Source organism: Typha latifolia, chromosome 9 (assembly GCF_019914945.1).
Source record: "Typha latifolia isolate L0001 chromosome 9, TyphaL0001v2, whole genome shotgun sequence".
NCBI lineage: Eukaryota > Viridiplantae > Streptophyta > Magnoliopsida > Poales > Typhaceae > Typha > Typha latifolia.
The window spans coordinates 287003-300849 of record NC_133094.1 but is presented as its reverse complement, the minus strand read 5'-3'; the positions used below and the strand labels follow the sequence as shown (position 1 = coordinate 300849).

The 13847-nt window shown below is 40.0% G+C and overlaps 3 protein-coding genes across 7 annotated transcripts; 2 read left to right on the top strand and 1 right to left on the bottom strand.

The window, feature by feature from the left end:
* Nucleotides 1-893: 893 nt before the first annotated feature.
* LOC140794576 (calmodulin-binding protein 60 C-like) lies at nucleotides 894-3631 on the top strand. Of its 3 annotated transcripts, XM_073146659.1 has the most exons (9): nucleotides 894-1080; nucleotides 1228-1303; nucleotides 1478-1533; nucleotides 1663-2150; nucleotides 2549-2709; nucleotides 2795-2887; nucleotides 2981-3080; nucleotides 3204-3286; nucleotides 3404-3631. In XM_073146659.1, exons 1-9 carry the CDS (start codon nucleotides 1007-1009, stop codon nucleotides 3404-3406), a joined length of 1134 nt encoding a protein of 377 aa, XP_073002760.1. In that variant the 5' UTR covers nucleotides 894-1006; the 3' UTR covers nucleotides 3407-3631. The 3 variants fall into 3 exon arrangements, with proteins under 3 accessions (XP_073002760.1, XP_073002759.1, XP_073002758.1); XM_073146658.1 differs by having other exon boundaries at nucleotides 3210-3563; XM_073146657.1 differs by having other exon boundaries at nucleotides 895-1080; nucleotides 3204-3563.
* A 280-nt stretch (nucleotides 3632-3911) lies between these two features.
* Nucleotides 3912-7022, top strand: LOC140794736 (uncharacterized). Its single transcript, XM_073146885.1, has 5 exons — nucleotides 3912-4482; nucleotides 5144-5180; nucleotides 5312-5548; nucleotides 5624-5671; nucleotides 6087-7022. The coding sequence occupies exons 1-5, from the start codon at nucleotides 4115-4117 to the stop codon at nucleotides 6483-6485; spliced, it is 1089 nt and encodes a 362-aa protein (XP_073002986.1). The 5' UTR covers nucleotides 3912-4114; the 3' UTR covers nucleotides 6486-7022.
* Nucleotides 7023-7236: 214 nt separating this feature from the next.
* Nucleotides 7237-13772, bottom strand: LOC140794905 (LEAF RUST 10 DISEASE-RESISTANCE LOCUS RECEPTOR-LIKE PROTEIN KINASE-like 1.2). 3 transcript variants are annotated; one of them, XM_073147177.1, is made up of 5 exons: nucleotides 12722-13745; nucleotides 9015-9056; nucleotides 8812-8844; nucleotides 8419-8679; nucleotides 7237-8334 (listed from the first exon to the last, which is right to left on the bottom strand). In XM_073147177.1, exons 1-5 carry the CDS (start codon nucleotides 13551-13553, stop codon nucleotides 7400-7402), a joined length of 2103 nt encoding a protein of 700 aa, XP_073003278.1. In that variant the 5' UTR covers nucleotides 13554-13745; the 3' UTR covers nucleotides 7237-7399. The 3 variants fall into 3 exon arrangements, with proteins under 3 accessions (XP_073003278.1, XP_073003280.1, XP_073003279.1); XM_073147179.1 differs by lacking the exon at nucleotides 12722-13745 and adding an exon at nucleotides 9166-12351; XM_073147178.1 differs by lacking the exon at nucleotides 9015-9056 and having other exon boundaries at nucleotides 12722-13772.
* Nucleotides 13773-13847: the final 75 nt, after the last annotated feature.

Below are 13847 nucleotides of genomic sequence, written 5' to 3'. Positions count from 1 at the left end.
ATATAGGCCCATGAGATGTCCCCTTTATACACACATGCTGGATAAATACTGTAATAAGCCTGTTTCACTTTCTTATTTGCTTTCGGACATTAAATTTTAGAAAGAAAGAAAAAAAAAATTCACACCCTATATTATATATTTCATAAATTTATCGTTCACGTCTTAACTTTTTCAGTATGTACATTTCGTGCCACATGTCACGTAGACTTGTTTTCCTCATAAAATATCCCAAGTTAATCATGGCTAATAAAAATGTATCAATAGAAGAATATTTTATTATATATCTTAAAAATACCTTCCCTTATCTATGATATTAGAATGTGCCTTCCGTAAAATCGAAGTTGAATTCTAGTGGAGCGTTCTATTTCTGATACCCTTTGGCTAATTTCGATTACATGAGGTGGTTTTTTGAAAAAACGTTCAAAGCATATAAAATGTAAGGGGTGAACTATAAATTTATAAAAATTGTGTGATGTGAAATATGAACCATATGATTGTCTTATTATTATTATTATTATTTTTAAAATTTTGTACCTATTGTTTTGTGCATCAGCATTGTAAGAAATTAATTCTAAGAAGGATGAAAAAAGGATATCAGTATTCTTATTACTTATTAGAAATTAAGACGAGTTTTAATAAAATTTGAGATAGGATTTAATATTACAAGCTCTCTCTTTTCTTTTTTCTTTTTTTAATAAGGAACTCAATGATATCTAGTTCCAGCTGCTGCAAGAGAGCGAGAGAGCCATTGACTTTTGAGTTATTGAATCATCACCTAAGCTTCGCACAAGTTACTCCTCTGTTTCCTCTAATGAAAACTATTCCCCAGCAAATCTTTTCCACATATATTCCAAGAACCTACTAAGAATGTTCATTTAATCGTAAAATAATCCTTATCTGGCCTATTTGTAGCCCATTCTAACCAGTTCCCATAGCATCCAATACTTCTCTTGCCATTTTATAATCTAAAACCTTCATCAGTTCCTTCCAAAGTCCAGACAAGAAGATGGCACTTGGCAATGAGAAAGACCCATATCAGCCCGTGGCAAAGCGGATGAAATCCATGCCGTCTTTCTCACTGTTAGTATCTGTTGCTTCCTTCTTGTCTTCAATCTTTATGTTTTAATGCTAAAGTGAATTCTTTACCTTACAGTTTAGTGTTCATATATGAATAGTTTTCTCATGATTGCTGACTTATCCTTTTTCACGTATTAATCTCTCTTACAGCGTCATTAAAGAAGTCATGATCACGGAAACTGCACGCAAAATCAGTTCGATGCTGGAACCAAAGTTGCGGATATTGGTATATATGATGAAATCTTTAATGAGAGCTTCGAGATTTTCATGCTATAGTTGTAATGATATAAAAAGCAAGCAGTAAACTTTGATTGCTAGGACCAAACAGGTGAACGGAAGTAAAGGCTAATTAACATATGCAAATTTGTGCTAAGAAAGTGTCAATCATTTGCGTGCGCAGGTGAAAGACGAGTTGGAGCGTGCATTTGATAGATATTTTTCACAGTTATCGCACAGGTAGAAATCACTGAACTTTTTCTTTCTATCAGAAAGTATTTCTGAATGAATGTGCAATAAGAGCTCTTCATTTGATTCATTTATATACAGTTGTTGTGATCTAACATATATGTACTCATTAATTTTCAGACCTACTCAACTGCGCATCAAAGAAATCGAATCAACACCAAACCTAATGCTCGCCTTTGTGAATTTGCCATCAGAAGTTGTCTTCACTGGTAACAGGATAGTAGACAGCAAGAATAAATCTCTCCAAATCCAACTTATGTACAATGAAGCTGGTGATAGCTCTACAATGTATTCTGGACCACCAAGCAAAGTCGAAATAGTTGTCCTCGATGGCGATTTTGACCCCAAAGATCACCAGAATTGGAGCAGTGATGAATTCGACAGCAAGATAGTTAAGCCAAGGGAGGGGAAGAGGCCATTACTAGTGGGGAAAAGTATTGCTGTGACACTGAACACAACAAGTGTTTCAGTTGAGGATATCATGTTCACGGATAACTCAAGCTGGATAAGAAGTGGGAGATTTTGTTTGGGCGCACGAGTCTGTGAAGGGCCTAGGATGAAGGAAGCAGTGACAAAAAGCTTCACTGTCAAAGACCAGAGAGGAGAGTGTAAGTATAATCCCCTGAACGATATTTCTCCTAATCTAATTTATAGTAGCAAATAGTGATTAAGACTCTTCTTATTGCCAGTTTAATACATCTACATCGTACTTTAGAGATTGTTCATAATCATGGAGGTTTATTGTTTTTATACCATGAATAGCAAGGTTCTTAGTTTTAGGTATTTTGTCATTCAGAGCCTGTACTCTGACATGATGGGTCTGAATCACAAGATTACTAAAGCATAGGATGTTGTATACAAATTTATGTAAGAAAAGAGTAGATAGCAGGAAATAAACCATGAAATTATGATCATCATAATGCATATGACATCTAACAGATAAAAAGAAGAGTGTTCTTCCTGGCTCTGTATTCAGTCTTATTCTTATTTTCGTGGGTTAAAACAGCTTACATGAAGCATTACCCTCCATCTCCTTCGGATGATGTCTGGAGGCTCATGAATATTTCAAAGGGAGGAAAAATTCACAAGAGGCTCGAGGAGGCGCGCATACAAACAGTTGACGATTTCTTGAACCTATCAATTTCAAATCGTCACCGTCTCCGCAAGGTAGGAAAAGAAACTTGATCATGTACGCAGTTATATATATATGCCTTGTATCACTAAATGATACTTTTCTGACCTTATGAATCAGATACTGCGCATGTCAGATAAGGCGTTTGAGAAAACTCTAGAGCATGCAACTACTTGCACAATTGGTGAAACTTTAGCATCCATGCACCAAAGAGTAAGGATTAGAAATCTCCATATACACATGTATGCAATGGCATGCATTTGAATCTTTACTTACATCTGCAGTATTTGTTGGTAATTTCTGCAGGCCAATGTGGAGCAAGTAGGCCCTCTGTTACAACAGCAATTGGATAATTTTAGAACATTTCATGGGTTACCACTCAATGGAAACAATTACTCTTTACCAGGTATTAATTCCATGTAATTCTTCCCTTATCCTCATTAATTTTGTTCAAGCTGGAAAGAAGTACTGACGATTTTCTTTTCTGTTCTTTTTTTTTCTCTCTCTCTCTCTCTCTCTCTCTCGGAAGGAGCAGTAGAAGGTTTTTGTTGGCAACCCAACCATTACGACGAGGCTACGAGCTCAGGGCATCAAAATGGAGGACCTGCTGAGGTTGAAGTGGAGTCTTTTAGCATGAGCCCGTTTCTGGGTGTCTCATTAGATGATATTTAACTAGTCTTGTTAATATATTTTTAAGTTTTGACATTGTATTGCTTGTGCACTCATCAGTAGTAGAGAAGATTTGCTGATAGAGAAAGACATCTGGCAATTGTGTGATGATCCTGATCAGAAGCAATCTTGGCTTTTCAATAATATCGATTGTACTATTCTTCCAACTTCCATGTAAAAAGGTGGATATTTTTATTTATTTATTTTTTCCTTGGATAAAGGTAGGTTATGTTTGATGAGTTGGTGTAACAATTAATATTGATGCTCATTTCTTAGCTTCTAATTTCATATGCTGTCATGTTCCAGCGCTTTTTAACTTCTCACTTACCCTCTGCCCTCTGGTTAAGGAAAAACGAAAAACGATCTATATATTTGCCATATATATATATATATATATATATATATATATATATATATTTTGCATTTTCACACCCGCATTGTATGCTTATTTTAGTTAGTAACCTGTTCTTTTCACTACTTTTGGTTTAATCCTTCACTTTTCGATTGAATCATGAAAGTATCCAACTTAATGATAAATATAAGGGTGATTTAGGATGTTTTGATATTTATTGGGTAAAGGATTGAATTAAAAATAGTTACAAGATAGGGTGTAAACCGCAATAAAAATATTAATGTAGAGTGCGAAATTGAAAAAAATCCATAGAAAGATTAAATCAAGTGAGAGAATTGGGGATCGTAGAGAGAGAGAGAGAAGTTTAGGTCGCCATCTCGCTCGATGAGCCCACGACATCGCCGGATCCGGCGGCGGCGATGGGCGGCGTAACGTCGTTGATCGCGGCGAGGTTTGCCTTCTTCCCCCCGACCCCGCCGTCGTACCACCTCGTCGCCGACGAGGCCACCGGGAAGCTTCTCATACCGGAGATTTCCCCGCCGGCGTCGTCATCCGGGGCGGCGGGTGAGAGGAGGCGCCGGCGGAGGAAGGGGGAGGAGGAGGAGGATGATGACGTGGACGTGCACCGGCTAAGGACGCGGCGCGGGCACGAGATCGTGGCGGTGTATGTGCGGAACCCGAGGGCGACGGCGACGATTCTCTACTCGCATGGGAATGCCGCTGACATCGGGCAGATGTTTGGGCTCTTTGTTGAGCTCAGCCATCGGCTTCGCGTCAACATCATGGGGTAGGGATTTGGTCGAGATCCTACTTCTTTCTAGTGTTCCTTTGGTATTCTAATCCTTTTGTTTAGCTTGTTCGATTTTGTTCGCGTTTGATGTTTGATTTGGTGTATCTTTGGTTTATTGGTTGGGACTATTCTGTAGAAGGAAATTCTGTCTGCATGAAGATTCTGAGTCTTAATTGGAAGTTCTATAAAGTAATCTGATAGGAGAAGAGTTTATAGATGATGGCAACTTTTAGTACGAGTTTAATGGGGTAGAAAGAGCGAAATTGATGTAGAAACACATGATCCAAAGTGAAAATGCCATCAATATAAGGGGCACAAAGGCAACCTTTTCTTTATATTTATTTTTGAACTCTTTGCAGATTCCAGATTAAATGATAATATCCTTGTCCTCTTAGTTAGAAGATAAGGTAGTCCACTAGTTTGATCATTTCAAGTTGAATTACTTTTAGATCCAGTTCATTCTAACTTTTCCTCCAGTCGCCCGTGCTATAGATCTTAGCAAATATCTCACCTATTATTCTCCTCGCATCCCCTTTATTTGGTTGACCTTCGCAAATGCATGTTTCCTTGCTCATTATCTTGAAGTTAGACTGCTTTGTTCTATTCATTGCTATATTATCAACTCACGAGTCAGGAGCTTTGATGAATGACGATGCAGGTATGACTATGCCGGGTATGGAAGATCAACGGGGAAGGTTTGACTTCATTTCGTTTTAAAATTGCTTCTTTCAGAACTTCTCTATCATTTGAAGCTGGTAAATAAGCTTCAATGTGTTGCGTGCCAACAAAAGTCTCTTATTATTGCACTTATTCTTCTAAGGAACAGCCAAGTGAGTATAATACGTATACAGACATTGAAGCTGCATATAATTGCCTCAAGGAGCACTATGGAGCAGCAGATGAGGAGATAATCCTATATGGCCAATCTGTTGGAAGCGGTCCGACTATTGACCTTGCATCACGACTGCCAAACTTGAGAGCTGTAGTTCTACATAGTCCCATTCTTTCTGGATTAAGAGTACTATATCCAGTAAAACACACATACTGGTTTGACATTTACAAGGTAAAAATACATATCTAATGGGAATTTGCTTTCTGCATTGTGGATGACTCTTCTTCTTTTTTTGTGTGTGTGTAGAATGTTGACAAAATTGGCTTGGTAAACTGTCCAGTCCTTGTCATTCATGTAAGTACTTTCCTCTTAGCTTATTTTGTTAGCTAAATTTCTTAGTTGCACTTTTTTTTCTTCTTTTTTCATTACTAGCATATTATCTTGCTCTCATGTACGGCAATAGCTGAAATCAGATGTCCATCTGTACAGCAGATGTATATATTCAAGTGAATTTTTTGTGTTCACAAGGTTGAGATGATAGTTATATATTGATAATGATATTTTATATTAATTGCGACCGGAAAGATAGAGTGCAGTTATATACGGTTTCTAGCAAAGTGAACAAGAAAAAATAGGAGATGTTGAATATCGAAGAAAATCTGATGCCTTCTGCAGCATAATCCAGTTATATTGTGTCGTATTTGAATGTAATGATGGAACAATCAACCATATCATATGTACTGTTCAAGCTGAAAAGCTTTTTTTGCAGGGTACATCAGATGATGTTGTTGACTGCTCCCATGGAAAGCAGCTCTGGGAGCTTAGCAAGGTGAAGTATGTTCCACTTTGGCTAAATGGTGGTGGTCACTGCAATCTCGAATTATACCCGGACTACATACGACACCTAAAGAAATTTGTTTCAACTGTTGCTAAGAAGACTCCAAAAGATAGTTCAAAAGGAAGGGTGATGAATGATGATGCCCATGATAAAGCTATTGAGATTGGAACTGCAGAGAAATCACAAGAGGTTGTCAACTCTTCTGAGGCCTCAAGAAATAGTTTAGACAGTCGAGTTGGCAAGACCAAGAAGGTAGATCTGCCTGAGAAGTCACGGATGAGCTCGGATGATGTTGATAAGATTAGGATGAGGAGGTGTCTAGATTGGTGATGGTCCCTGCTTATCATTTCAGTAAATTATTACAACAGCACCAAAGTCACATGATTAACTTAGAATCTACAAATTTTCGACTGCTACGAGTGAGGAATGTTTATTCCAGCATCCTGAATGATAATTGCCAACCTTATCACGAAATGGAAGGAAAAGTTGATCGAGAAGGGAAAGTAAAATTGAGATCAATATTAGTGCAGCAAAAGGAGCGATGATCTTGGAAGTCGTAGGGCGCCTTCGTCACACTTTATTTGTAGTATCACTAGAGAATGCATCCTGTTCATTGTAACAAATTGTACTCTTTGTTGTTTGTTCATCAAAAGAAACCCTTGCACAATTGTTGCTTACGTTTGAAAGATTTGCAGCAAGCTAGTTCAGAATGACAGTTATCTCTGTAGGTAAAATGCTGTATTGAATCAGTAAATCTTTTTTCCTTTTAACATGTCATGTCCAAGAGTTATTATGTCCTGTCTTTGGAGGAACAAGGTGATTTATTTGCATGTCCTGTCTTTAATACCAAGAGATTATTTTCATTAACTTGTTTCTTTTTCTTGTTATCTATTCTCTTTCATTTCAATCGCCTCAGATATAAGGATATAAATTTCAGATTCTGATATTAAACTTCTGATTATTTTTTTTTAATCGTGCTGCTGATTTTAGTTGCTAAGTTGCTAGCAGAGGCGAGCTTGAAATTTCAATTGGAAGATAAATTTCTTGTTTTCCTTTCTTATTATTCAAAATAGAAAAGGAATGAAAGCAAGATTACAAATCTCTCGTATTAAACTCAAAAGAGTAATTAATTACACAGCCAATAACTATTACAGACCCTTTACAAAATACAAAGCGGATCTACATATTGAAGTAGCAACTAACAAGCACTATAATGCCTCTCTCCCTCTCTCATTTCGGTAGTTTTACGTACTAGTATTAGGTGTTGTCGACCTACTCACCCACTTAGCCGTTACCGAATCGGGTGAGAAGGGAGGAATATTCTTAAGCAAACCATCATCGTCGTCCATTCCAACATCCCCCTCCCCACCCTTCTCCCCCCTGAATCCCTCCTTCTCTATCCCCTTCAACACCTCAAGCACCTCCTTTATCGGTGGCCTCATATCGCCGTCCGGCTGCAGGCACCGGAATGCGAGCTCCGCCACCATGGTGATCATCTTCTTCGTGGCCCAATTCGATTCATACCCAAGTTCCGGATCCACCAGCTGGTCTAACTCGCACTTCTGGATCTTGTTGATGGCCATGTTAGCCAGGTTGATCTCGTCACGCCGCCTACAAAGGTCGACGGCTGGTTTCGATGATATCAGCTCGACCAATACGACTCCGAAGCTGTACACGTCACTCTTGTCCGTGAGCTGGTAGCACTTGTGGTATTCTGGGTCGACGTACCCCGGCGTGCCCTGAGGAGCCGTGGAGACATGCGTGACATCCAACGGGAACAACCTCGAGAGCCCAAAATCGGCGACCTTAACATGGTAGCTGACGTCGAGCAGGATGTTATTTGACTTCACGTCGCGGTGAATGATTGGCGGCTCGATGGCATGGAGGTACGCGAGGGCATCCGCCGTCTCGATGGCGATGTTCAAGCGAACGGGCCACGTGAGGGCGCGCTCAGTGGCACGGGGTCCATGCAGGTGGTCGGCGATCGTGCCGTTGGGCACGTACTCGTAGACGAGCAGGTACTCGCGGCTGTGGCGGGAGGTGCAGCCGTAGAGACATACCAGATTCTGGTGGCGTAGGCGGGAAAGTATCGAAACCTCGTTCAAGAACTGCTCGATCCGGTTGTAGTTGTTCTCGAACAACCGCTTGATGGCAACCGTGCGTCCATCTCGCAGCTCCCCTGGAGTAATTTTGAAACAAATCAAAATTAATGAACTCAACAACTATGCTTTTAAGATGGGACATACATGCAAGTCCCAAGTACCTTTGTAGACATTGCCGAAGCCACCACTGCCGAGCTCTTTCGAGGAATCGAAGCGGTTTGTTGCCTTCTCGAGCTCTTCGTAGGAGAAGACATGAGTCTGTTGACCGAGACTGGAGGACTCCAGGTCCGTGGGGTAAGGCTCAGACTGAAAACTGCGAGTTAGAAACTTGGACGACGGTGAGCGCGGCCGCCTTTTCTTCCGTATGTACAACGCAATGCATACGAGGCCAAGCAAGAAGACAGCAGCACCTACCGCAACTCCTGCAAGTTATGAAGCAGAGGAAGCCAGAAAATCGATCAGAACTTTTTTTTTTTCAAAATTAAGATGATGAGGAGATAATTAGAATGAGATGAGAAGAGATAATTAAGATGATGATGAGAATGTTGGGTTACCTATTATAACTCCCATCTTTGATTTGCCCTTGCCTGCAACACCAGATTAATATTAAAGATGGCAATCAAATGATGAAGAAGGTGATAGTTATAAGTAAGGGGAGACACTGATAGGAATTGCAATAAGAGTAACAAATAACGATAGTTGCTAGGAGTCCAATGAGGTTGGAAGAGATAGAGTGATGACGAGAATGTTATGTTACCTACTGTACTTTCCTTCTTTGAGTTGCTGTTGTCTGCATCACCTGATTAATTATTAAATGGCAATCAAATATGATGAAGAAGGTGATAATAATAAGTAAGAGGAGACACTGCTAGGAATTGCAGTAACATGACCGTTACTTCTACATTTACCTAGGCATTGCTTATTTCCTGGGTCTTCCCTAGCATTACCATTGGTAACGGTAATGCGGCAACTGAAACAATCAGCGCGATCTTCCAAGTCATATGAGTAACCAGCAGAAAGCAGAGAGAGATTATTATATTCTTCAAATGACAACTTCCAGTTAAACCTGAGGCCTATGTTTGGGGGGAAACAGGAAGGAGGAGGAGGAGCATTCTTGGGCTGATTCATTGGGTAAATAAAGATATCATAATTTTTGCAAGGAGCATGATGAGAGAGATTGCAGAAAATATTACGATGATAATCTTGTTCCACCATACTGCAATTGAACGAGGAACGGCTAGAATTTGCAAGTACAGAAAGTGAGGAAACATTAACATGACGGATAGGGGCAGTGAAGTTGTAGAACAAGAGGCACTCAGATTGTGAATGGGAAAGGATGAGGTCAATATCATGAACAATAATTGTCTTTTCGACTGAAGAGATGTTTTTCACATGGAAAAATAATCCTTGCTGATTGAACTGGACAACAGGCCATGAATCGAGACACTGGATTTTATGAAAAGTTCGGCATCCTGGAGGCGAGTTGTCTGTGAAGAAAGGATAGGAATAACTATAGGTCATATTACCACACTCAAGTTTTGCATTTGGACATGAATCAGCAGAGTTGGAAAGAAGGAAGTAAAGGAGAAGGATGAGTATCGCAGTAGGCATGGAAGAAAACTAGACTTAAGCAACTTATTCATGAAGTAACACAAAACAATCTGGGAGGTCACTTAATTATGATGAACCGATGCATGAGTCTTCTTTTTTGCATGACTCCGAGTCTTCACCTTGACTTGTTCAAGACTAAGGAAAAGTAGGAAAATAAGAGAGGTGGACCGCAAGATGACTTGTTCACATTGACTACAAGCCCTTAGAAAAAGAGGAGTTCTCATGTGAGAAACAAACTACAACTGAGAACAAGTGGGAATGGACCAACTTTTTTCCCAACAAGGAAAGTAAATCAACCAAGCAAATTTTCTGCGAAGGAATTGAATGAAGCCTGAAATCATGAATCTTTTATCTTAGTAGGACAAGCTAAGGAACAAAGAAAAGGGGTAGGATCTTTTAACCTAAAGAGATATGACGTACCAGCACTTTGGTTTGTTAGAGGACTGGACTTCCAAGTCGAAGTCAAGCAAATTGTCTTATATCCGCCATGTCTGGCTGACATTCTACTTTCTCCGAAGAAGAAAAAGTGCCCGACTAATTAAGATTGTAAGGAAGCCTTCTACTTGGGTCTTGAATTTTAGCTGACATGACTGGCTGTACTATTATCAAAGAAGATATATCTACTACTAATAGTAAGGCAATAATTTTTTCTACCCAAATCATGATGCCCATTGAGGCCCTGTTTTGGCTTTCCTTGCAAAAATTTAGAAGGATAATATATTTTTTCCTAAATGGGTGTCCGCATGAAAATCTTGATGGAATATTTTTCTTATCAAACACTCATTACTAAGGATAAAAAAATTTACTCTCACTAAAATAATTTTTAAATGCACACTTTCTTCCTCGTTCTCTTCTCTCAGATTCTCTTCTCCATCCCTCCCTCTCCTTTTCCTATCACCACTCCTCTCCTCCTCCTCTATCTACCACCAGCACTGTCACCACCTCCTCCAACCATCACCAATACCACATCATCTTTCTCGTCTTTCCATCACAACCACCACTACCATCTCTCCTCTGATCCCTATCTTTCTAATTCTTGTTTTCTTCCAAAATTTTCCAAACTATCCAAACAACATAAATTAAATCAATCTAAACAAATTTCACATAGGATCCTATAATTTCACTTTTCAATTCCAGGTAATGAAAAATATTCCTTACTTACCCAAATAGGCCCTAAATGCATCAGAATGCACACAGATGGAAGGAGATATCTAACTATGAGCTTTTTTTTTTGAAAAAAAAAAACTACTATTTATTGAAGCCTTAACAAACCATCAAGCAACCAAGTCATTGCATCTCTACCATAATTTCCTATATGCTTGTTGATGAAATCTGTTATTGGTCACATTTGATGAAATTTCTCATCCAAAAGAGACAATCATTCTTTTAACAATGTGTCTATGCAGTGAAGTACATAAATGTCTCTAAAGCTATGCAGTGTGGAAATGACTTAGGTTGACGCATCATCCTCCATCTACGTTAAAAATATAATTGTCTAACCAATCATCCGCTATCAAGAACACGACTATGGAAAATTCTTACAGCTGAGTTGCTTGTCGGCCACCTAAAACAGAGGGGCAAACCTTTTCCGTTAAATAGGTTGAATAACGGACAAAATTCTGGTAAGAATTGAGCTGTATTAAGTCAAGTCTATACCCACAATTCAATGAAATTCCATCAAAAATTAGTAGGACCTAGCACAGTGGTCGGCCTAACGTGGAAAAGAAATTAATTGCCAAGAATCCACAACTGATCAAAGCTTTCCATACGGTTCTACTTTCTCAGAGGAAAAAAAGAAAGAAAAGAAATGCCCTTCTAGATGTGTTTGAAGTATTCAACACGGGAAGTTGCAATCGACATGACATATTGGTGAACCAGGCACCAGACATGAAGTTTCCTAACCACTAATACTATAATCGCAGTCCTAATCTCCTTTTCTTTGTCTCATAAAAAAATTATTGACTCCACTGCAGTGTCCTTTTCGCTAAAACTCTTTTGAAGTTTTTAATCTTCTATCCACCAACCTAACCCTCTAATTCTCTGAAGCAGAGCCAACCTACTCAATCAAATTAAAAAGCATAAATCCTGTGCCCACGAAGCAAAACCGATCATAGCCGTCCGTCTAAATTCAGCGACGGCTGCAATTCTCCAAGAATTCATAATTACACTATTTCGACAGTACTTTGAGATCAATAATGGCAGGAAGCCTCATCGGCCTTTGCTTATTAATGATGTTTAGTCCTTTCTAACCGGAACTATAAAAGTTTAGTCCTTGAGGTGACGTTCCATTAATCAGTACAATGCACTAAATATACAGAAAACAATAAATATTTGATAACACGACTATCAAAGACAATGCGATGATGTGAGATGGATAAGAAATAATTATCAACGAAAATTACAGCATTTTCATAAATTTACGATCCACACCCTTTTCAGTATTTATACTTCATGCTTTATATCTTGGACTTTAATCATCACAAATAGAAAATTCTATTGGAATTAAAAATTTTTTTTTTTCAAAAGATAATATCCTCTCACAATTTTTAAGAGAGAGCCTCTTGAAAGATAGGAGAGATTATTTTCAACAAAAAAAATGTAACGAAATATTAATTAGGATAACAAAGTCCATCGTTCATGAGGCTCGAAACATGAATACTAAAAAGGTGGGGCGTGAATATAACTACACAAAAAGACAGGATGTGAAATACAATTAAGCACTAATTATTAATTTATATTGTATTAATTGCTAGTAACCTGCAAACAATGGATACAAGGAGAGGGGGAAAGGAGAGAGAGAGAGAGAGAGAGAGAGAGAGAGAGAGAGAGAGAGAGAGAGAGAGAGAAAAGTACCACAAACGTGGGGGTGTAGCCCATCGGAGCAGAAGCAGGAGGGAACCCAATAGGTGGTACTCGTCTGGTTGAATCCGCACCGCCCACCGGATTGCTCGCAGCTTTTGCAGTCGTCGGATCCCTGCTCGGGCCAAGTCAATTGGAAACCACTCTTCAACAGCTCACCGTATCCGTTCATCAAATTGGAGACCGTGATCGGGTCTTTATCAAGCACCGGCGCCACCACTATTTCCAAACAAGTATGAGCCCAGTCTGGGCCGTATTCTAACTCTGACGCGTTCGTAGGAAAGACGAAGGCCTTGCACTGGTTCCCGCTGAGGCAGCCAATCGGTTCCGCGTTTAAGATTGTGGGAGAGCAGTTGAAGAAGAAGGCGAGATAGGCATCGGAGGGGGTGTATTCTAGCCAGGAGTTGCTAAAGAAGGTGAGGTTGTGCTGGACTCTAAGGCAGGAGGAGTTGCGGGCGTTGTAGACGTCGGTGTCGGCGAGGAAGACTGTGCGGTTTCCATAGTCGATATTGGTTATGGTGTAGTTGCCGGATTGGGTGAGGAGGATTGGGGTTCTTCCGTTATCGCAGAAGACGCCCATCCCAGGGAAGCCGCAATATTGGGGAGGTATTGTGGGGGCTTCGGAGAGGTAGAAAGGGTAGCTGATGCTGACGTTGCCGCAGCGGTAGGGAGCGCAGGAAGTGGAGTTAACGGGCGAAGCGGGGATACTGGGAGAAGGGGAGCCATAGGTATCATGCAGAGGGGAGCCATGGGAAGGGATCATAGAGAGAGGAAGGAGTAGGAGAAGAGAGAGGAGAGGGTTTCTACTAGGCATGGGCATGGGCATGGTTTGTTTTGGGGAAATCAGTGGGAGAGGAGAGAAGAAGACTTTTTGGGGGAATAAAGGAGGCGGAGCAGGCGGCGGAGGGTGGATAGGTGACTTTTTTGTCGATCTAAAACTAAACTAAACGTGGGATTGGAATGGTTTGGTGGCGTGGGAGATATTTTGGAGCGTTCTGTTAGCACATGGCTTTCTTCCAAGCTTCGTCTTAGACTAATAAAAAGGAAACTACTTCGAGCAGTCAATGTTTGACGTTATGTGGCGGCTCTCTGTTGGGTCGGATCAGATCGAGTTACCACT